The sequence below is a fragment of the Drosophila miranda genome (assembly GCF_003369915.1).
Source record: "Drosophila miranda strain MSH22 chromosome Y unlocalized genomic scaffold, D.miranda_PacBio2.1 Contig_Y1_pilon, whole genome shotgun sequence".
Taxonomy (NCBI): domain Eukaryota; kingdom Metazoa; phylum Arthropoda; class Insecta; order Diptera; family Drosophilidae; genus Drosophila; species Drosophila miranda.
Genome location: NW_022881603.1, coordinates 11036282 through 11059921, shown reverse-complemented (window position 1 = coordinate 11059921; position 23640 = coordinate 11036282). Strand labels below are relative to the sequence as shown.

The 23640-nt window shown below is 45.7% G+C and overlaps 3 protein-coding genes across 3 annotated transcripts in view; 2 read left to right on the top strand and 1 right to left on the bottom strand.

Annotated features, from left to right (window-relative positions):
- Positions 1 to 6805, top strand: part of LOC117191962 (sphingosine-1-phosphate lyase-like) — a 31131-nt gene extending 24326 nt beyond the window's left edge. Inside the window, exons 3-6 of the mRNA XM_033396704.1 lie at positions 4857 to 5518; positions 5581 to 6029; positions 6086 to 6232; positions 6295 to 6805. Of these exons, the coding sequence (XP_033252595.1) occupies positions 4857 to 5518; positions 5581 to 6029; positions 6086 to 6232; positions 6295 to 6655 (1619 nt within the window). The 3' untranslated portion in view covers positions 6656 to 6805. The remainder of the gene's footprint in view (positions 1 to 4856; positions 5519 to 5580; positions 6030 to 6085; positions 6233 to 6294) is intronic.
- Positions 1 to 23640, bottom strand: part of LOC117191958 (putative helicase mov-10-B.2) — an 83721-nt gene that overhangs the window by 37561 nt on the left and 22520 nt on the right. The window lies entirely within an intron of this gene.
- LOC117190454 (sphingosine-1-phosphate lyase-like) lies at positions 7384 to 14049 on the top strand. Its single transcript, XM_033395527.1, has 6 exons — positions 7384 to 7412; positions 9944 to 10050; positions 12101 to 12762; positions 12825 to 13273; positions 13330 to 13476; positions 13539 to 14049. Exons 1-6 carry the CDS (start codon positions 7384 to 7386, stop codon positions 13897 to 13899), a joined length of 1755 nt encoding a protein of 584 aa, XP_033251418.1. The 3' UTR covers positions 13900 to 14049.

Below are 23640 nucleotides of genomic sequence, written 5' to 3'. Positions count from 1 at the left end.
AAATATCATAACCAAGCTGGGCCTAAAAGATGCATATTGGCAGATCGAACTCTCTGAGGATTCCAAGTCACTAACTGCTTTTACGGTCCCGGGAAGGCCTTTATATCAGTTTAAGGTTATGCCTTTTGGCCTGTGTAACGCTCCATCCACTATGTGTCGTTTGATGGATGAGATCATTCCCCCGGATTTGCGTTACTGCGTCTTTGGATACTTGGACGATCTCTGCATCGTATCAGCAGATTTCTCTTCCCATCTAGCCGTGCTGGTACGACTCGCTGAACAGTTCAGAAAAGCCAACCTGACTCTGAATATTAAGAAGAGTCAGTTCTGTGTCACCAGCGTAAATTATCTTGGATACGTCATCAGTAATGGAGGTATTTGCACTGATCCCTCCAAAGTAGCTTGTATAGTGAACTGGCCACCGCCAAGGAATCTAAAACAGGTTCGCGGCTTTCTTGGGGTCTGTGGCTGGTACCGGAGATTCATCCAGAATTTCTCTGAGCTATCCTGTCCTATCACCGAGCTTCTTTCCAAAAAAAAGAAATTTATTTGGACCCCGGAAGCACAAGTCGCAATGGACTCTTTAAAAACCGTGTTGACTTCTGCTCCAGTGCTCGAAAACCCAGACTTCGAACAGAAATTTTTCCTCCACTGTGATGCTAGTGATTTTGGTATAGGAGCCGTGCTCGTGCAATTGGTGGATCTGCAGGAAAAGCCAATAGCGTTTATGTCGAAAAAACTAAGTCGTGCGCAACGTAACTATAGCGTTACGGAGCGCGAGTGCTTGGCCGTAATTCTGGCCATCGAAAAATTCCGTTGCTATCTGGAACTGCAGGAATTCGAAGTGGTTACTGATCATTCCAGTTTGTTGTGGCTAATGCGCCAGCAAAACGTGTCGGGGAGGTTAGCTCGATGGATTTTTAGATTGCAGCAATTTAAATTCTCGATATCGCACCGAAAAGGAAAAGATCACATTGTCCCCGATGCTCTTTCCCGATTACATGAACCTGAAGTATCCGCAGTAGTGATGAGTCCTGTGATAGATCTCGAATCCGATGCCTTTCAGGATGAGAGCTACCAACAGTTAAAAGAACAGTATCAGAAAAATTCCTCTCAACTGCCCGATCTGAAGATTATCGACCAATTTCTGTACATTCGAACCGAACACTCAGATAAAAAGGCGGAGCAAGACAGTCGAAGATTGAAGACCGACGTTCTTAAACAAGCTCATGACAATCCTACTTCAGCGCATGCCGGCATGCAAAAGACCATAGAAAAAGTTCGAAGAAGTCTGTTTTGGCCCGGCTTAGCTAAAGATGTTCGAGAGTATATTCGTAGTTGTGAGGTGTGCAAAGCATGCAAAGCTCCTAATTATACTCTGCGGCCACCCATGGGAAACCACATACCAACTTGTCGACCATTTCAACGATTATACATAGATCTGCTTGGACCTTATCCACGCAGCAAAAATGGACATGTTGGTTTGCTAATTGTTTTAGATCACTTCAGTAAATACCATTGGCTACACCCCCTGAACAAATTTACTTCCGTAGTAATCCAAGAATTTCTGCTAAAGCATATCTTTCATGCATATGGGGTGCCTGAAACTATTGTTAGCGACAATGGAAAACAATTCAAAGCTACAGAATTCAACGCATTCTTGACACAGCTGGGAATTAAACATATGTACACGGCACTATACTCTCCCCAAAGTAATGCGGCGGAACGAGTAAATCGTTCATTGTTAGCTGCCGTGCGAGCATATCTTCAGCAGGATCAGACATACTGGGATCAGCATCTCTCAAGTATATCTTGTTCGCTGCGATCGTCACTACATCAGTCCTTAGGTTGTTCACCATATCGAGCCCTGTTTGGCTTAGATATGCTCACTCATGGGACGGATTATAAGCTTCTGAAGGATTTAGACTTGCTGGAAGAACCCGTTGTCCCGGTAGCTAGGTCAGACAATTTAGCTCTAATTCGAAAAGATATACAGGGCAATATTAAGAAAGCGTATGAGCGCAACGTTGCTCAATACAATTTACGAGCCAAGCCTGTGTCGTTCCGAGAAGGTCAGGAAGTATTTCACCGAAATTTTTCCTTGAGCAAATTCACGCAAAATTTTAATGCCAAATTGGCTCCTAAATTTCTGAAATGTCGCGTGCGGAAAAAACTGGGTAATTGTTTCTACCTCCTGGAAAATCTGCAGGGCCGAGAAATAGGAACCTTTCATGCGAAAGACATTCGATCCTGATTCCCGCAATAACCTTGGGCCAATTATCGCTGCAGGGCATAGTATAGTGGGGTGGGTGCAAGCAAGCTCGAGGTAGGGAACAGCTGAGCTGAGCTGCCGTAAGTGCTGTGCAGCGCATCGCAACGGAGCTTTCGAAGCCGAGCTTTAAGATCGGTAAGCTCTTATTTAAGCAGTGCAAAAGCACCAGAACGTTCTCTTTCGAAAATTTGAATCTGTGCAGCCGGTGGCTATCTCCGCGTCGGTAGCAAATATATACCTAAATCGACCACGTGTACGCCCAAAACAAAAGAAAAGTAACCCAAATAAGTGCCACAAAGACAAACCGAAAAGAAATAAAACGGAACGGGGAAAATCCCACACGGTGGGCGCGCCGCAAAAATCGGGCGAAAATTAATAACCGTGCGCCGAGAAAACTGGCAAGAAACTACCCTGGCGAAAAGTGCATATTTGCCTCGCCTCGCCAGCAAGTGTTGTTCTTGTTGCAAACCCGTGCGTCCCGCAGCTCTGCCAGGAGAACCCAACGCTCGTGTCCGTGGAAAAGTCCGAAAAACTGGTATGTTAAAGTGCCCTGTAGGGAAAAGTTAGATTTTTTTCTTAGCCCTCGTGGTTTTGGTTCTGTTTCGCCCATAGGGCCCTGGCCCCGAGCGGTAGCCACCCGGCTCTCCCAAAGTTCTGCCCCACCCACACCAAACTCCCACCCTTGACGGGAGTACTCTTCGGAGTCGACCTTGGTGTGGGGCCGAGATTTTTTTTTCCCTTTTGGAGTCGTTGAAGCATCCACCTGCCCGGCGACATAACCTCCACCGGCCATAACCCTTGCGCCATATCTAACGTACGCGCATAGAGGGCATAGAGGGCATAGAGATCACCCCCCCCTATGCGGCGCTAACTAGCTGTCTGCGACGGCCTAGAAGACGCCGCCACGGATCCGGACCCAGATTTCGTAGCATAGTGTAGTTTTAATTGTAATTTTTTTTTTGTGTTCCTTCTGAGCACTTATATGGCTATGTAACTTTCCTTAACTCTGCGTCACAGTCCTACGTCGATAGGCGGGAATGTGAAAGTTCCCAAAACGGAATTTATTTTTTTGCGGGTTGGAGACCGAAAAACTTAATCATTAAAAGACTGCAAAAAAAAAAAAAACAAAAAAAAAAAAAACCTTTTTCATACCCCCCCTATTTACCAATCCCCCTCCGCCCTGGGCACACATTAACATGGTTTCCACAGCTCCACAACGAAAGGCGCCTTTCAGCGAGGGACCACTGTATTAAAGCCGTAAGTTACCCAATTTCAATTTTCTCCTTTGCGCCTGTCTTCGTCAAAATCTAAAACGCATGCGCAGCGGCCAGCCGCTGCTGATAAGAGAGCGCAACGCTTGCGTTCCACACGCTCGAAGCTTTTCGGTCTTTTTGGTGCCCATTCTGCTAAGCTTGCCTTGCTCGCATTACCTGCATTCTTTTAATGCATGGAAACGTAGCCAAGCCATACACTAACCAACATAGAAAAAAAAATCTCCTCAACCCGGAAAAAAAAAATAAATAAATTTATAATGTTTAATTAAATTTCGTTTTGGCTCACCATTGCTGATCGCTGGTATGACCCCCGCTGCTTTTGAAAATTTTTTTGATTTTTATTTTTTTTCCTTTATACATACCTAATTTACTTATTTCGAATATCCTATATTATATTCCTATCTTTTCTATTTATACTCCACCGTTTATATATACCTATATCTATAAATTTTTTTTCTTCCTTAGGGATTAAGCCTCCTACTTTTTTTTCATTCCACTAAAATTTTTTTTTGAGTTGCCTGCTGATTGTAGTTCAATACTTGTGTTATTTTTGGAAGTGAAACTTGGTTTGCTAGTTTTTGATTGAAGCAACATGTCTATGATGAAGTACAACGAAATATATTGAATGTTATTAGCAATGAACATGGAGTAGACTTATAATTTCCATGGGACAGGGTGACGTAATGGGGTAGGGTAAGAATTTTAGGGATTTCCAGAACCTTCGCACCAATGGAAATCATGGAAGGGTGGGTATAGAATCGTGTGGGTCGACTTCCATCGCAAGACCTCACGCCCGCGAGAGTTTGGAACACGCCGACGAAAGCCACTAGTACTTTTCGGGTACGCCCTATGATTGTGCCATTTAATGTCCGTTATGCTCGGAATAGGCATAGTGTTGTTTTCGGAGTTCGCTCCCGGTAGAGTCACGGGATTCTAAAAAATGTAAAGTTTATGTAGTAGGAGTCGAGACGCGGTCAAACGAAAACCCCCCCCCCCCTCCCCCCCCCCCAAGTTACCGAATGAGCACGGAACCAAAGAGTCCCCCCCGGCCGTGACCTCGACATCCCCTCCAATCCATCCCCTACTCACGGATAGAAATATATCGTGGAACTGTTACACCTGTCTGGCTTCCACGATATGCTATCGTGTTCCAGCGACTACCGATCGACACATTCTCATTATAAAATGATTCATCATTTTATTTCATGGTTCGATACGCCTTTAGATAAGCATGCATTAGGTTATTCGATAGGGGAATATTGAAATTAGTTGATCAGGCGATCATTCCTCCATCGCTTTGTTTGTTGCAGGTCTCTACACGCGTGGCAGGCGGCAGTTCTTCAGGATCGCCAAGAAAATACCCGCAGTTCGGCGACAGGTGGAGGCGGAGCTTACCAAGGCCAACAATGACTTCGAATCGGCGATCAAGGAGAGCAACGCACACCTCACATACACGGTGACGCTGCCCGAGAAGGGTCTGAGCAAGGAGGTGATCCTGAAGCTGGTGGACGACCATCTAAAGACAGGTCACTACGAATGGCGCGACGGTCGCGTCTCCGGTGCCGTGTACGGCTACAACCCGGAGCTGGTGCAGCTCGTGACGGAGGTGTATGGCAAGGCGTCGTACACGAATCCCCTCCATGCGGACCTCTTCCCGGGCGTCTGCAAAATGGAGGCCGAGGTGGTGCGTATGGCCTGCAATCTGTTCCATGGAAGCAACGACAGCTGCGGCACCATGACAACCGGCGGCACCGAGTCCATTGTGATGGCCATGAAGGCATACCGGGACTACGCTCGCGAGTACAAGGGAATCACCAGGCCGAACATAGTCGTGCCACGCACCGCGCATGCGGCCTTCGACAAGGGTGGCCAATACTTCAACATCCATGTGAGATCTGTGGACGTCGATCCGGAGACCTTCGAGGTCGACATGAAGAAGTTCAAGCGTGCCATCAATAGGAACACCATTCTGGTGAGGATTGACCCATGTTTCCCCAATTTATCCCCACTAATTCTAGCCTTATGCCGCTCCAGCTGGTTGGCTCTGCTCCCAATTTCCCCTACGGCACTATCGACGACATCGAAGCCATCGCCGCTCTGGGCGTAAAGTACGACATTCCCGTCCACGTAGACGCCTGCCTGGGGAGCTTTGTGGTGGCACTGGTCCGCAATGCCGACTACAAGCTGCGTCCCTTTGACTTTGACGTTAAGGGCGTAACCAGCATCTCTGCCGACACGCACAAATACGGATTTGCTCCAAAGGGATCGTCGGTGATCCTGTACTCTGAGAAGAAGTTCAAGGATCACCAGTTCACAGTGACCACCGAATGGCCAGGCGGCGTCTACGGCTCACCCACTGTAAATGGTTCCCGTGCCGGAGGCATCATCGCCGCCTGCTGGGCCACCATGATGAGCTTCGGCTACGATGGCTATTTGGAGGCTACCAAGCGCATTGTAGACACGGCTCGCTACATTGAGAGGGGGTAAGACTGGGTACGAATGCACTTGGACTACGGCTGACCTTATCGAAACTCCACAGTGTTCGCGACATCGATGGCCTGTTTGTGTTTGGCAAGCCAGCCACTTCCGTCATTGCCTTTGGATCGAATGTGTTTGATATCTTCCGACTGTCGGACTCGCTCTGCAAGCTCGGCTGGAACCTGAATGCCCTGCAGTTCCCCTCTGGGTATGATAGATCTATTAAAACCATAGTTAACCATGCTTAAAATTTGGTATTCTGTCTACCAGTATCCACATCTGCGTCACGGACATGCACACCCAGGCCGGAGTGGCAGACAAATTCATTGCCGACGTTCGCAGCTGCACGGCGGAGATCATGAAGGATCCTGGCCAGCCCGTGGTCGGAAAGATGGCCCTGTACGGCATGGCCCAGAGCATACCCGACCGCTCGGTATTTGGCGAGGTGACCCGCCTCTTCCTGCACTCCATGTACTACACGCCCAGCCAGAAGTACGCATCTGCCTCAGCTACTCTTCCTACAGCTCCCACCCATGCAAGCATTTCATCTGCAGTGCTACTGTTTTTAGAACCACCTAGAACTCCGTGTTATCCAAGCAATATTTATATATACCTGCAATTAGAGCTGTAATCGAGGGTACAAAAAGCGTCGTCAACAAAGTTGATTCTATCTACGATATAATCCTACCAACCGGAGGCAGTCTTTCCTCAAAGAGCTATTTTATTAAAGTGATTGTTCTGTGTAAAGTGTTAGAAAAATATAAGTATAGTACGTTTTGTATACTCATCAGTCTATTAAGAATTGATCTCAATTCTCTCGATTCTTGATCAATTTGTTGCCTTTTTCTTCGATTGTCGTGTACATTTGTTCCCCAAACAATTAACCATACTCGTAATTGCTTCAGCGTGGGCCCCTGCATTCCGGTCTGATCGGATCTGACCCGATCTGGTGCGATCTGTCAGACGCTTTGCCACGCGTCGGCGTTTTAATTTAGCTGTTGCCCACCTGACACGCCCATTTCCTTTGTGTAATTTATGCCGGTTTTCTCGGGCTCTGTTCAAATTGTTTCAAATAAATTTCAGTAGCGGAAACATTTATCTAAACGACTGCCAGCCAGAATCCCGTGCACACGCGTCAAGTGTCATTTTTTCAGGAGAAATTTCGAAAAAATTAAAAATAGCCAAAAAGCGAGCAACAAGTGCCATTCGGCGGAGGTGGAGATCAATTGAAGCATTCATTTTGGACTGCAACAAAGGCGAAACCTGTCTCATTAACAAGATGCCCACGCTGACACCCTGCTACCCCACCTTCTGCCCTGCAATCCTCTGTCTTCCCTGCAGGCCTTATGGGCTCGCATTATGGCCCCAACAAATTCGGCTCAAACCGGGTTGCAAAAAAAGTTCACTTCGTAGTGACGCAGCTCTGAACGGGGCCCCAGCGACGACGACGCGCAGCTGAGCGAGGGCGGAGCAGAGAGCCGGGCAGAGGCAGAGAGCACCCAATGGCCTCAGAGACGCGGAGCGGCTCATTCGTTGTGCGCTCGTTGAATCGCCGAGACGTTGGAGTCGCCGTCGTCGCTGTCGTTGTCGTCGCGTGTGTGCAGCAAACAAAAAAATTAAATAAGACAATAAATATTTTTTTGAGAAAAAATAAAACCTGATTTCTTTTAAAAATTGCATAAATAAGTAAAAGTTTCCTCATTGTTGGGGCCAGCAGTTTATCGAAAGCGGAAGGGGGAAAGTGGCGCCCAGAAGGTTGATCCCACTTTTCCGTTCTACCTGTGTGAGTGCGAGTGTCTGTGTGTATGGGTGATTATGATATGATATATGATATGAGAGGGCTTTAATCCATCTCTCCATCTCATCTCCACTGTGATGCTAGTGATTTTGGTATAGGAGCCGTGCTCGTGCAATTGGTGGATCTGCAGGAAAAGCCAATAGCGTTTATGTCGAAAAAACTAAGTCGTGCGCAACGTAACTATAGCGTTACGGAGCGCGAGTGCTTGGCCGTAATTCTGGCCATCGAAAAATTCCGTTGCTATCTGGAACTGCAGGAATTCGAAGTGGTTACTGATCATTCCAGTTTGTTGTGGCTAATGCGCCAGCAAAACGTGTCGGGGAGGTTAGCTCGATGGATTTTTAGATTGCAGCAATTTAAATTCTCGATATCGCACCGAAAAGGAAAAGATCACATTGTCCCCGATGCTCTTTCCCGATTACATGAACCTGAAGTATCCGCAGTAGTGATGAGTCCTGTGATAGATCTCGAATCCGATGCCTTTCAGGATGAGAGCTACCAACAGTTAAAAGAACAGTATCAGAAAAATTCCTCTCAACTGCCCGATCTGAAGATTATCGACCAATTTCTGTACATTCGAACCGAACACTCAGATAAAAAGGCGGAGCAAGACAGTCGAAGATTGAAGACCGACGTTCTTAAACAAGCTCATGACAATCCTACTTCAGCGCATGCCGGCATGCAAAAGACCATAGAAAAAGTTCGAAGAAGTCTGTTTTGGCCCGGCTTAGCTAAAGATGTTCGAGAGTATATTCGTAGTTGTGAGGTGTGCAAAGCATGCAAAGCTCCTAATTATACTCTGCGGCCACCCATGGGAAACCACATACCAACTTGTCGACCATTTCAACGATTATACATAGATCTGCTTGGACCTTATCCACGCAGCAAAAATGGACATGTTGGTTTGCTAATTGTTTTAGATCACTTCAGTAAATACCATTGGCTACACCCCCTGAACAAATTTACTTCCGTAGTAATCCAAGAATTTCTGCTAAAGCATATCTTTCATGCATATGGGGTGCCTGAAACTATTGTTAGCGACAATGGAAAACAATTCAAAGCTACAGAATTCAACGCATTCTTGACACAGCTGGGAATTAAACATATGTACACGGCACTATACTCTCCCCAAAGTAATGCGGCGGAACGAGTAAATCGTTCATTGTTAGCTGCCGTGCGAGCATATCTTCAGCAGGATCAGACATACTGGGATCAGCATCTCTCAAGTATATCTTGTTCGCTGCGATCGTCACTACATCAGTCCTTAGGTTGTTCACCATATCGAGCCCTGTTTGGCTTAGATATGCTCACTCATGGGACGGATTATAAGCTTCTGAAGGATTTAGACTTGCTGGAAGAACCCGTTGTCCCGGTAGCTAGGTCAGACAATTTAGCTCTAATTCGAAAAGATATACAGGGCAATATTAAGAAAGCGTATGAGCGCAACGTTGCTCAATACAATTTACGAGCCAAGCCTGTGTCGTTCCGAGAAGGTCAGGAAGTATTTCACCGAAATTTTTCCTTGAGCAAATTCACGCAAAATTTTAATGCCAAATTGGCTCCTAAATTTCTGAAATGTCGCGTGCGGAAAAAACTGGGTAATTGTTTCTACCTCCTGGAAAATCTGCAGGGCCGAGAAATAGGAACCTTTCATGCGAAAGACATTCGATCCTGATTCCCGCAATAACCTTGGGCCAATTATCGCTGCAGGGCATAGTATAGTGGGGTGGGTGCAAGCAAGCTCGAGGTAGGGAACAGCTGAGCTGAGCTGCCGTAAGTGCTGTGCAGCGCATCGCAACGGAGCTTTCGAAGCCGAGCTTTAAGATCGGTAAGCTCTTATTTAAGCAGTGCAAAAGCACCAGAACGTTCTCTTTCGAAAATTTGAATCTGTGCAGCCGGTGGCTATCTCCGCGTCGGTAGCAAATATATACCTAAATCGACCACGTGTACGCCCAAAACAAAAGAAAAGTAACCCAAATAAGTGCCACAAAGACAAACCGAAAAGAAATAAAACGGAACGGGGAAAATCCCACACGGTGGGCGCGCCGCAAAAATCGGGCGAAAATTAATAACCGTGCGCCGAGAAAACTGGCAAGAAACTACCCTGGCGAAAAGTGCATATTTGCCTCGCCTCGCCAGCAAGTGTTGTTCTTGTTGCAAACCCGTGCGTCCCGCAGCTCTGCCAGGAGAACCCAACGCTCGTGTCCGTGGAAAAGTCCGAAAAACTGGTATGTTAAAGTGCCCTGTAGGGAAAAGTTAGATTTTTTTCTTAGCCCTCGTGGTTTTGGTTCTGTTTCGCCCATAGGGCCCTGGCCCCGAGCGGTAGCCACCCGGCTCTCCCAAAGTTCTGCCCCACCCACACCAAACTCCCACCCTTGACGGGAGTACTCTTCGGAGTCGACCTTGGTGTGGGGCCGAGATTTTTTTTTCCCTTTTGGAGTCGTTGAAGCATCCACCTGCCCGGCGACATAACCTCCACCGGCCATAACCCTTGCGCCATATCTAACGTACGCGCATAGAGGGCATAGAGGGCATAGAGATCACCCCCCCCTATGCGGCGCTAACTAGCTGTCTGCGACGGCCTAGAAGACGCCGCCACGGATCCGGACCCAGATTTCGTAGCATAGTGTAGTTTTAATTGTAATTTTTTTTTTGTGTTCCTTCTGAGCACTTATATGGCTATGTAACTTTCCTTAACTCTGCGTCACAGTCCTACGTCGATAGGCGGGAATGTGAAAGTTCCCAAAACGGAATTTATTTTTTTGCGGGTTGGAGACCGAAAAACTTAATCATTAAAAGACTGCAAAAAAAAAAAAAACAAAAAAAAAAAAAACCTTTTTCATACCCCCCCTATTTACCAATCCCCCTCCGCCCTGGGCACACATTAACATGGTTTCCACAGCTCCACAACGAAAGGCGCCTTTCAGCGAGGGACCACTGTATTAAAGCCGTAAGTTACCCAATTTCAATTTTCTCCTTTGCGCCTGTCTTCGTCAAAATCTAAAACGCATGCGCAGCGGCCAGCCGCTGCTGATAAGAGAGCGCAACGCTTGCGTTCCACACGCTCGAAGCTTTTCGGTCTTTTTGGTGCCCATTCTGCTAAGCTTGCCTTGCTCGCATTACCTGCATTCTTTTAATGCATGGAAACGTAGCCAAGCCATACACTAACCAACATAGAAAAAAAAATCTCCTCAACCCGGAAAAAAAAAATAAATAAATTTATAATGTTTAATTAAATTTCGTTTTGGCTCACCATTGCTGATCGCTGGTATGACCCCCGCTGCTTTTGAAAATTTTTTTGATTTTTATTTTTTTTCCTTTATACATACCTAATTTACTTATTTCGAATATCCTATATTATATTCCTATCTTTTCTATTTATACTCCACCGTTTATATATACCTATATCTATAAATTTTTTTTCTTCCTTAGGGATTAAGCCTCCTACTTTTTTTTCATTCCACTAAAATTTTTTTTTGAGTTGCCTGCTGATTGTAGTTCAATACTTGTGTTATTTTTGGAAGTGAAACTTGGTTTGCTAGTTTTTGATTGAAGCAACATGTCTATGATGAAGTACAACGAAATATATTGAATGTTATTAGCAATGAACATGGAGTAGACTTATAATTTCCATGGGACAGGGTGACGTAATGGGGTAGGGTAAGAATTTTAGGGATTTCCAGAACCTTCGCACCAATGGAAATCATGGAAGGGTGGGTATAGAATCGTGTGGGTCGACTTCCATCGCAAGACCTCACGCCCGCGAGAGTTTGGAACACGCCGACGAAAGCCACTAGTACTTTTCGGGTACGCCCTATGATTGTGCCATTTAATGTCCGTTATGCTCGGAATAGGCATAGTGTTGTTTTCGGAGTTCGCTCCCGGTAGAGTCACGGGATTCTAAAAAATGTAAAGTTTATGTAGTAGGAGTCGAGACGCGGTCAAACGAAAACCCCCCCCCCCTCCCCCCCCCCCCCAAGTTACCGAATGAGCACGGAACCAAAGAGTCCCCCCCGGCCGTGACCTCGACATCCCCTCCAATCCATCCCCTACTCACGGATAGAAATATATCGTGGAACTGTTACACCTGTCTGGCTTCCACGATATGCTATCGTGTTCCAGCGACTACCGATCGACACATTCTCATTATAAAATGATTCATCATTTTATTTCATGGTTCGATACGCCTTTAGATAAGCATGCATTAGGTTATTCGATAGGGGAATATTGAAATTAGTTGATCAGGCGATCATTCCTCCATCGCTTTGTTTGTTGCAGGTCTCTACACGCGTGGCAGGCGGCAGTTCTTCAGGATCGCCAAGAAAATACCCGCAGTTCGGCGACAGGTGGAGGCGGAGCTTACCAAGGCCAACAATGACTTCGAATCGGCGATCAAGGAGAGCAACGCACACCTCACATACACGGTGACGCTGCCCGAGAAGGGTCTGAGCAAGGAGGTGATCCTGAAGCTGGTGGACGACCATCTAAAGACAGGTCACTACGAATGGCGCGACGGTCGCGTCTCCGGTGCCGTGTACGGCTACAACCCGGAGCTGGTGCAGCTCGTGACGGAGGTGTATGGCAAGGCGTCGTACACGAATCCCCTCCATGCGGACCTCTTCCCGGGCGTCTGCAAAATGGAGGCCGAGGTGGTGCGTATGGCCTGCAATCTGTTCCATGGAAGCAACGACAGCTGCGGCACCATGACAACCGGCGGCACCGAGTCCATTGTGATGGCCATGAAGGCATACCGGGACTACGCTCGCGAGTACAAGGGAATCACCAGGCCGAACATAGTCGTGCCACGCACCGCGCATGCGGCCTTCGACAAGGGTGGCCAATACTTCAACATCCATGTGAGATCTGTGGACGTCGATCCGGAGACCTTCGAGGTCGACATGAAGAAGTTCAAGCGTGCCATCAATAGGAACACCATTCTGGTGAGGATTGACCCATGTTTCCCCAATTTATCCCCACTAATTCTAGCCTTATGCCGCTCCAGCTGGTTGGCTCTGCTCCCAATTTCCCCTACAGCACTATCGACGACATCGAAGCCATCGCCGCTCTGGGCGTAAAGTACGACATTCCCGTCCACGTAGACGCCTGCCTGGGGAGCTTTGTGGTGGCACTGGTCCGCAATGCCGACTACAAGCTGCGTCCCTTTGACTTTGACGTTAAGGGCGTAACCAGCATCTCTGCCGACACGCACAAATACGGATTTGCTCCAAAGGGATCGTCGGTGATCCTGTACTCTGAGAAGAAGTTCAAGGATCACCAGTTCACAGTGACCACCGAATGGCCAGGCGGCGTCTACGGCTCACCCACTGTAAATGGTTCCCGTGCCGGAGGCATCATCGCCGCCTGCTGGGCCACCATGATGAGCTTCGGCTACGATGGCTATTTGGAGGCTACCAAGCGCATTGTAGACACGGCTCGCTACATTGAGAGGGGGTAAGACTGGGTACGAATGCACTTGGACTACGGCTGACCTTATCGAAACTCCACAGTGTTCGCGACATCGATGGCCTGTTTGTGTTTGGCAAGCCAGCCACTTCCGTCATTGCCTTTGGATCGAATGTGTTTGATATCTTCCGACTGTCGGACTCGCTCTGCAAGCTCGGCTGGAACCTGAATGCCCTGCAGTTCCCCTCTGGGTATGATAGATCTATTAAAACCATAGTTAACCATGCTTAAAATTTGGTATTCTGTCTACCAGTATCCACATCTGCGTCACGGACATGCACACCCAGGCCGGAGTGGCAGACAAATTCATTGCCGACGTTCGCAGCTGCACGGCGGAGATCATGAAGGATCCTGGCCAGCCCGTGGTCGGAAAGATGGCCCTGTACGGCATGGCCCAGAGCATACCCGACCGCTCGGTATTTGGCGAGGTGACCCGCCTCTTCCTGCACTCCATGTACTACACGCCCAGCCAGAAGTACGCATCTGCCTCAGCTACTCTTCCTACAGCTCCCACCCATGCAAGCATTTCATCTGCAGTGCTACTGTTTTTAGAACCACCTAGAACTCCGTGTTATCCAAGCAATATTTATATATACCTGCAATTAGAGCTGTAATCGAGGGTACAAAAAGCGTCGTCAACAAAGTTGATTCTATCTACGATATAATCCTACCAACCGGAGGCAGTCTTTCCTCAAAGAGCTATTTTATTAAAGTGATTGTTCTGTGTAAAGTGTTAGAAAAATATAAGTATAGTACGTTTTGTATACTCATCAGTCTATTAAGAATTGATCTCAATTCTCTCGATTCTTGATCAATTTGTTGCCTTTTTCTTCGATTGTCGTGTACATTTGTTCCCCAAACAATTAACCATACTCGTAATTGCTTCAGCGTGGGCCCCTGCATTCCGGTCTGATCGGATCTGACCCGATCTGGTGCGATCTGTCAGACGCTTTGCCACGCGTCGGCGTTTTAATTTAGCTGTTGCCCACCTGACACGCCCATTTCCTTTGTGTAATTTATGCCGGTTTTCTCGGGCTCTGTTCAAATTGTTTCAAATAAATTTCAGTAGCGGAAACATTTATCTAAACGACTGCCAGCCAGAATCCCGTGCACACGCGTCAAGTGTCATTTTTTCAGGAGAAATTTCGAAAAAATTAAAAATAGCCAAAAAGCGAGCAACAAGTGCCATTCGGCGGAGGTGGAGATCAATTGAAGCATTCATTTTGGACTGCAACAAAGGCGAAACCTGTCTCATTAACAAGATGCCCACGCTGACACCCTGCTACCCCACCTTCTGCCCTGCAATCCTCTGTCTTCCCTGCAGGCCTTATGGGCTCGCATTATGGCCCCAACAAATTCGGCTCAAACCGGGTTGCAAAAAAAGTTCACTTCGTAGTGACGCAGCTCTGAACGGGGCCCCAGCGACGACGACGCGCAGCTGAGCGAGGGCGGAGCAGAGAGCCGGGCAGAGGCAGAGAGCACCCAATGGCCTCAGAGACGCGGAGCGGCTCATTCGTTGTGCGCTCGTTGAATCGCCGAGACGTTGGAGTCGCCGTCGTCGCTGTCGTTGTCGTCGCGTGTGTGCAGCAAACAAAAAAATTAAATAAGACAATAAATATTTTTTTGAGAAAAAATAAAACCTGATTTCTTTTAAAAATTGCATAAATAAGTAAAAGTTTCCTCATTGTTGGGGCCAGCAGTTTATCGAAAGCGGAAGGGGGAAAGTGGCGCCCAGAAGGTTGATCCCACTTTTCCGTTCTACCTGTGTGAGTGCGAGTGTCTGTGTGTATGGGTGATTATGATATGATATATGATATGAGAGGGCTTTAATCCATCTCAAGGGGGAGCTCCATTGACCGGACTTTGAGGATTTTCAATTACTTAGAGCGCCAGCAACTCTTCCAAAGGAATACTCGTCCGCCCCAAGGTAAGTTTGAAGCTCATTTCGCATTGGAATTTGTTGATAAGTTAAATAGCTATATTAATAGCCAATTATTTAGTCACAATTATAGCCATGAATTGAACAAACATTCCCAGTTACGCAGCTCCGTTGACTGGTTGTATATTTTGTATTCGCGCGAGTTAGCTGTGCTGTGAGCTGTGACCGCACCGCACCGGTTTGAGTTTTCGAGTCGAGTCTGATTCGATTCCGAGTCGAGTTTTATTTCGTCGCTTCGCATAAGCGGCACCACACTTTAAAACTGTTCCGGCCGCGGAACGCGGTTTTCTTTTTGGTTGAATTCATTTTGCGGCTAAACATTGCTTCGGGGCCTGCTCCACAAGACGTACAGACCCATCGGGATCGAGCCGCCAGAGCAGCTTCTTGTTTTGTTATCAATCTACAACAACAGCAGCAGCAGGAGCAGCAGCAACAGAACAACGACAAAAAACAGAGAAAGAAACTAACAAAAACTAACATTCGTTTGGGATTGCCCGGCAGTAAAGAGCAAAGCAGAGAAGCCGAACGAGCGCATCCGCCTCTCGAATGCCTTATCAGTAGCACGGATCTAGAACTGCCGTAGGAACACACAGGAGAAGGTCCGACCCCAAACCAGGCCCAGGCCCAGGGCAAGACCCAGACCCAGGGCAAAAACCGACCACTACCACTCAATTTGGATTTGGAGTGCCATTCTCGCGCTGTCTCGTAAATTAATGTCATAAATTAATTTGGAACTCTGCCCGTCGTTGACATTGCAACCGGTGTCGGCATCTCGTTGCCGCTGTCGTCCCAACATCTTCCAAACGGACGCGTTCCTGACCGCACCCGAAATGTAGATGTTGGATTTCATTGTGCGCAGCTGGTGCTAATCACCGGCCAGGATGACCCGACCCCGATCCTTGGATAGCAGAGCCGCGGGCATCAACGTTTCCGGCTCGGTCGTCTGGCCGGCCTCATCCACAAACAGGTGGGTGAAGTGTCCGCCCGGAAATGACATCTGCATAAAGCTTTATTTACGATCGGTTTGGCAGTCGAGAACACTGTGAACGTTGTGTTGTTCACGCAAAGGTTCAACCACTTAAGAAAACCTTGTCTTAAAGATATCGGATATCTCTGTAGCTTCTATTTATTCTAGTGCTCTAGTGCTCTTTTCTATTTATTTACCTCTTTTTTCATTCACTATTTGTTCAACTTTCCATTCTCTTTATACCCATACATCTTAGCCTCAACTTATCATCGTTTATTCTTTCTCCAGACATATCTCCACCTTGAATTTGCCTTATCATCCCCAGAGTCGAATAAATATAGCGCAGGTATTGGAAACAAAATATTAAATTAATGCGCAAAATGTATTTATCAAGCACTCATATAGAGATTCCCATTCCTAGGCTAATTCCCATACCTCATCCGCGTTGGTATTTTGTTTGCATCTTGATAGGCTCGGACAGAGCCCAGCGTAGAGATAAGGTTCTCCGGTCGCTCAGTTTCTCTTTTGATTTTAGCCTACTACCATGCATTTTTTTTATCTTTCCGATAAGACATGGCCAGGGACACACATACCATATATTTGTGGGGTATATGGAAGTCTTGCTCTAGTTTTTGGCTTTGGTAGGCTCTCGTTTGGGTTGGTTGTTTGGTCACCGTTGGCATGCAAGGAGGCAATCAGTGGGTGCTTCCCTGCAGGATCAGATGTATTTGGTCAGATAAAAGGAGTAGGGACAACACATGGCAACCCAACTGGATCCACATATGGATGGAATCGCTCCATGGCCACCGCTGCCCCAGCCGGGCACAACAAGTCCACTCAAAGTTGTTTGCCGCACAACAACAGAAAACAACGGAAGCACAAACAACAACAACCCGGGGCAACCCCCAGTCCCCAGGCCAAAGGATATTACATCCACCGCCGACTGGCCAGCTGGGTGCGGCTTTAATGTCTGGCGTCATTATACCATTTATAGCCATGTTTTCCGAGAACTTTCGCTCCTCCCTTCAGGGTGTTTAATCGATACACAGTGGCCCGAGGAAACTCCTTTCGGCCCGGCATTTCGCCATTTCATTGCCGGCTCCTCGGTCGCCATTTGTGTGCTAATTGCAGATCGAGGCTAAGAAACTGATTTGCTTATGGGGCAAGGGATTGGGAGTCAGTGTGGGGGTGTTTACTGTACCCAAGCCAAATGGCTTGGACTCGTTAACTTTGACGTTAATTATCTTTTGGAATTTCGCGAGGCGACGCAGTCGAAACATGTGGCAGCATGAGTTGGCATGGAATGTGGTTAGCCCTGGTAGAGAAGATCAACAAAGTAGAGGCGAGTAATTGGCAGTTTTCCCCAATGGAAATTTGTTAAAAATTTAAAACTTGAATGCAGATCTAGAGATAATCATAATAATAGAATACAGAGAGGAAATTATGTACAAAATATGGATACATATATGAAATAACTATCTGTATCTTTAATAACATATTTCAAATCGCAATCTCTGACAGTTCCAGCAATAAATACCAATCAAGCAATCATCAGTTTTTCTTTTTCTTTAGTTTCTGTGGGGTTTCCTTCCCGCTCCGTCCACAAAACAAAAAAAACGCAACATATTTCACAGTTGGTAAATATTTTCTATGCATATTTGCAACGCTCCAAAAAGCCCAATAAGAGGCAGGCTGGCAAATGCTTTTCTATTGCTTTCAGCAAGAGATTTGCATAAGGCTACAGATATGCACACAGATACTATTTAGGGGATACATGTATGCATGGGTAGAGCTGCAATTAACATCAAACACGGGCGGTGTACAGACAAATACTTATTGACACAGTCGCGTCCGTTCTCTGATTTGAAATTGAGATCCGGCGAACGGAACAGAACACGCCTCTGAAAGTGTTTTTCGTTTCGTCTCAAGATTCTGTGTGTAACCTTCGCACGACTAGTCGACTCTACTCTCGACTCTCGAGTCGAGTGACGTGCTGTCGAGTTCTAAGCAAACCCCGTGCGACGGGACGGGGCTTAGATGATTACCGAATGACATCAGCACTGGGAACAAAGCAGAGTCTCCAAAGTGTGACTTCAACCTGTTCGAGTACGGCTACGGGTCTGGCTATGGGTGCTGCTCTTTATGGCTTTCTTCTTCAACGGATCCAGCGAAAGCCTGTTGCCTCAATTATAATACATCTACCCATAATGATCTCCCCCCTCATAATGATGATCTAACAGGTGGGAACTGCGGTTAATCGGTTTCGGGTACTGTGAATGGATCATGTTCGCGTTAATTGTGCGGTTTGTGGGGGAAGGGGAAGTATGCTGACAAATTGCCCGACAATGCAATGAAAAACGAGGGGAACGTTGTGAGTTGCTGCGGACACCGCAACTCTACGGTTATACCCGATACTAAGTCAGTATAACTCTCCTCCGGCAGACGCCGCTAATATTAAACGACACGACAAAGAGTGCGTGCGAGAGAGACAGAAAATCAGTCTGAGCGTGACGTCGGGCGCTGCGTAGCCACTGAAAATTGATTTCTTGCTTTTGGCTACAAAAATGATCCGATCTGATCCAGCTTCAGCAATCTGATAGATATGGTCATTATCTATGATTCTGCGTTTTTAGTTTTCTCGAATGTGCAATATTGTGGATGCAAATGATTTTCGTCTTTTGTGGGGGCGGAAGGGGGTGGGGCGAAATTCTGAGATATACGTTTTATAGTGAGATCTAACAGAAGTGCGGATACCAAATTTGGTTACTCTAGCCTTAATAGTCTCTGAGATTTGTGGATGTCCCAGATTTTCGTCCTTTGCGGGGGCGGAACGGGGTGTGGCGAAATTTGGACACAAAACGGTCAAGGTCCGATATCACAGGAGTGTGGATACCAAATTTGGTTGCTATGGCTCTTATAGGTTCTGAGATCCTTGAACTCATATTTTGCAATTGACAAAACCGACCATGAAACCTGTGTGTTAGAGAGAGACAGAGCGAGAAAGAATGAAATTGTTTTCTTGATTCTGGCTATAATCATTATTCGATCTGGTTCAGATTTTGCACCGTAGAAGATATGGTCATCCTCACCAATTCTGCGTTTTTGGTTTTATCGTATCTTTAAAAATGTGGATGCCACAGATTTTCGTCCTTTGTGGGGGCGGAAGTGGGCGGGGCGAAGTTTTGAAATATTTTTGTAGCAGTGACGTATCACAGAAGTCTGGATCCAAAACATCGTTAATCTAGCTCTTATAGTCTTTGAGCAATAGGCGCTGAAGGGGACGGACGGACGGACGGACAGACGGACAGACAGACAGGGCTCAATCGACTCGGCTATTGATGCTGATCAAGAATATATATACTTTATGGGGTCGGAAACGATTCCTTCTGGACGTTACACACATCCACTTTTACCACAAATCTAATATACCCCAATACTCATTTTGAGTATCGGGTATAACAACTTTAATTGATACAATTGAAAGTCAATGTTCACATTGATTGGTTAACACCATTAGCATTTGATTTTCTAATGCACATTCTATGCAAATACTGGAAAAGTGGAATATCTATCAAGTCTCCTAAGCATACCCTTTCTAAGTACTCAAGCCCTCGAATCGCCTTTATCTGTGGACCCAGTCGATTCCTTTGGGCATATCCATAACAAATAACGAGGGGGAACGTTGTGAGTTGCTGCGGAGACCGCAACTCTACGGTTATACCCGATTCTAAGCCAATATAACTCTCCTCCGGCAGACGCCGCTAATATTAAACGACACGACAAAGAGTGCGTGCGAGAGAGACAGAAAATCAGTCTGAGCGTGACGTCGGGGGCTGCGTAGCCACTGCAAATTGATTTGTTCCTTTTGGCTACAAAAATGATCCGATCTGACCCAGATTCAGCAATCTGATAGATATGGTCATTATCTATGATTCTGCGTTTTTAGTTTTCTCGAATGTGCAATATTGTGGATGCAACAGATTTTCGTCCTTTGTGGGGGCGGAAGGGGGTGGGGCGACATTATGAGATATACGTTTTATAGTGAGATCTAACAGAAGTGCGGATACCAAATTTGGTTACTCCAGCCTTAATAGTCTCTGAGATTTGTGGATGCCCCAGATTTTCGTCCTTTGCGGGGGCGGAACGGGGTGTGGCGAAATTTGGACACAAAACGGTCAAGGTCCGATATCACAGGAGTGTGGATTCCAAATTTGGTTGCTATGGCTCTTATAGGTTCTGAGATCCTTGAACTCATATTTTGCAATTGACAAAACCGACCATGAAACCTGTGTGTTAGAGAGAGACAGAGCGAGAAAGAATGAAATTGTTTTCTTGATTCTGGCTATAATAATTATACGATCTGGTTGAGATCTTACATTCTAGAACATATAGTCATCCTCTACGATTCTGCGTTTTTGGTTTTCTCATATCTTTAAAATTGTGGATGCCACAGATTTTCGTCCTTTGTGGGGGCGGAAGTGGGCGGGGCAAAGTTTTGAAATATTTTTGTAGCAGTGACATATCACAGAAGTCTGGATACAAAACATCGTTGCTCTAGCTCTTATAGTCTTTGAGCACTAGGCGCTGAAGGGGACGGACAGACGGACAGACGGACGGACGGACAGACGGACAGACGGACAGACAGACATGGCTCAATCGATTCGGCTATTGATGCTGATCAAGAATATATATACTTTATGGGGTCGGAAACGATTCCTTCTGGACGTTACACACATCCACTTTTACCACAAATCTAATATACCCCAATACTACTTTTTGAGTATCGGGTATAAAAAGAAGCCAAGCAACAGACAAGAGACACTGACATATTCTTGTCAATTTCCATTTGCAGTCAGCAGCGTCAACTAAACTAAATCAATTTTAATTAAATTAAAAAAACCCAAAACAGGAATGTCAGCTTAACTTTTGGCAAAAATCAGCCACAAAACAAAGACAAAGCAGAATTAAATAGAATTCGAGCTGCAATTGAAACGAAAAAGTAATAAAACTAGGCTCGACTTATATGCTATATTCATAGGGCAGATAAATATATTCGCAGCTTGACATAAATCGGGCGTTCCGCCTTAGCCATGTCGGTCACGTCGGGAGGCTTTGCGTGCCAGTTTTTACAAGTTTCCGATAATAAATAATAAATATTCGTACGAGCAAAAACTACGAGTATTCCATTGTCACTCTCCAGCTGCCTGGTTGGCTGTCTGACTGATTTAGATTGTAATGGCCCATCTGCATATATGGCCTAAATGGTCTCCAGTGGGGGCATATGACCCACTTCCCTCGGCTTAATGTGCCAGCAGCCCACACTTGAGTTTCCTCCTTTTCTGCCTCTCTGTCTGCCATGGAATTTCCTTGACATTGAACCACATTTAGTGGCAAAGCAAAGCCCGAACACAATGCTTATTTTATAGAATGAATTCCAAAGTCAAATATCCAACCAGTTTGTGCAAAACGCAATTTATATATATGTAGATGAATTTCATTGTCTGGCTCGAAACCAGTTTTCAAAACATTTACTGTGTTCCAGCCGAAATCGCAAAGTCACTCTCTTGTTAGGATGAGATGAGTTCTTCGATCAGCAAATTTGTCATTGACGGATAGCTGTTTCTTAATTTTATATTATTTTCGAATTAAAGTACGAATTTACGAGTAATGCGCGAAGTTTCCTTTAAGCGGCAACGGCTAAAAGCTAGCCGTCGAGTGCAAAATAAAGCTTTTGCTTAAGCTTTGAAACTACGCTACGGTCAGTGTTGCTGTGCTTCAAGTTTGCTGATATTTTTGGATGAAAAACTACTACGTTTTTGATTCAAGCGATTTATTTAAACAACTAAACTAACGTTTTTTAAGTAATGAGCAATGTTTGTATTTCGTTGTAGAGGAACGGCAGTCCTCTATTTTCTTCTTTTGACTGGAAAAAAATACTCCAGGCTCGTAGTGATTCATGACATACCCCTAAAAGATATGTTTTAATTGATTTCAATCTACTATAAATGATCTAATTCAATTTCGCTCAACATTCAATTGGTTGTGGGCCACTCACAAATCGATTCGCTAATCGTTTGGCTTCACCACCGACCACAAATCGCGCCAATGAACTGAAATGATTTCACTACAGCAGAGGAGGGAGCGACGGATGGGAGTGGAGTGGAGACGACTGGAAGAAATAGAACTTAATTAGTGGAAAATACGACGCACCGATGTTGTTGATATGTGAAGAGAGAGAGGATGGGGAGAAGCTATAAGAGCTATAGAGAGGGGCCATCTAAATGTCACTCATAGTACCATTCGGAAGTCTAATTCGATTCTGATACACTAGCGCAATATATTTAGAAGATTCCATCATAAGAAAGGAAGTGCTCTCAAAGAGAAGACAGAAGTGGGAACTTCTAGAGTTCACCTGAGGTTAATTCTGAATGGATAAGGTATTGGGTTGCTCTATAATTTTATCTGTAAATATATTAGCTTGGAGTATATAATACCACGTATAATATAAACTACATGGTTCGAAGTACAAAAGAATTCTTAAATCAGAATGCTTTTCAGTACAATATCATATTAAAGAATGATAGGTTTGTTGGACTTCCTGTCAGGTTTCTTACATTTTTCCTCCTAATTTCTTTCAGTGCATAGGAAATATTAAATTTTAAGTTCACTTTTTTTTGCCTTGTTATACCCGATACTCAAAATGAGTATTGGGGTATATTAGATTTGTGGTAAAAGTGGATGTGTGTAACGTCCAGAAGGAATCGTTTCCGACCCCATAAAGTATATATATTCTTGATCAGAATCAATAGCCTAGTCGATTGAGCCCTGTCTGTCTGTCCGTCCGTCCGTCCGTCCGTCTGTCCGTCTGTCCGTCCCCTTCAGCGCCTAGTGCTCAAAGACTATAAGAGCTAGAGCAACGATGTTTTGGATGGATCCAGACTTCTGTGATATGTCACTGCTACAAAAATATTTCAAAACTTTGCCCCGCCCACTTCCGCCCCCACAAAGGACGAAAATCTGTGGCATCCACAATTTTAAAGATATGAGAAAACCAAAAACGTAGAATTGTAGAGAATGACCATATTTTCAAGACTGCGGAATCTGAATTGGATCGTATTATTATTATAGCCAGCATCAAGAAAACAATTTCATTTTTTCTCGCCCTGTCTCTCTCTAACACACACGTAGCATAGGCGACTTTGCTTAGAGTAAAACATTAGCGCCTAGATCTCAGAGACTACAAAAGCTAGAGCAACCAAATTTGGTATCCACACTCCTAATATATCGGACCGAGACGAGTTTGTTTCAAAATTTCGCCGCACCCCCTTCCGCCCCCGCAAAGGACGAAAATCTGGGGATATTCAAAAATCTCATAGACTATTAAGGCTAGAGTAACCAAATTTGGTATCCGCACTCCTGTTAGATCTTACTATGAAACGTGTATCTCAA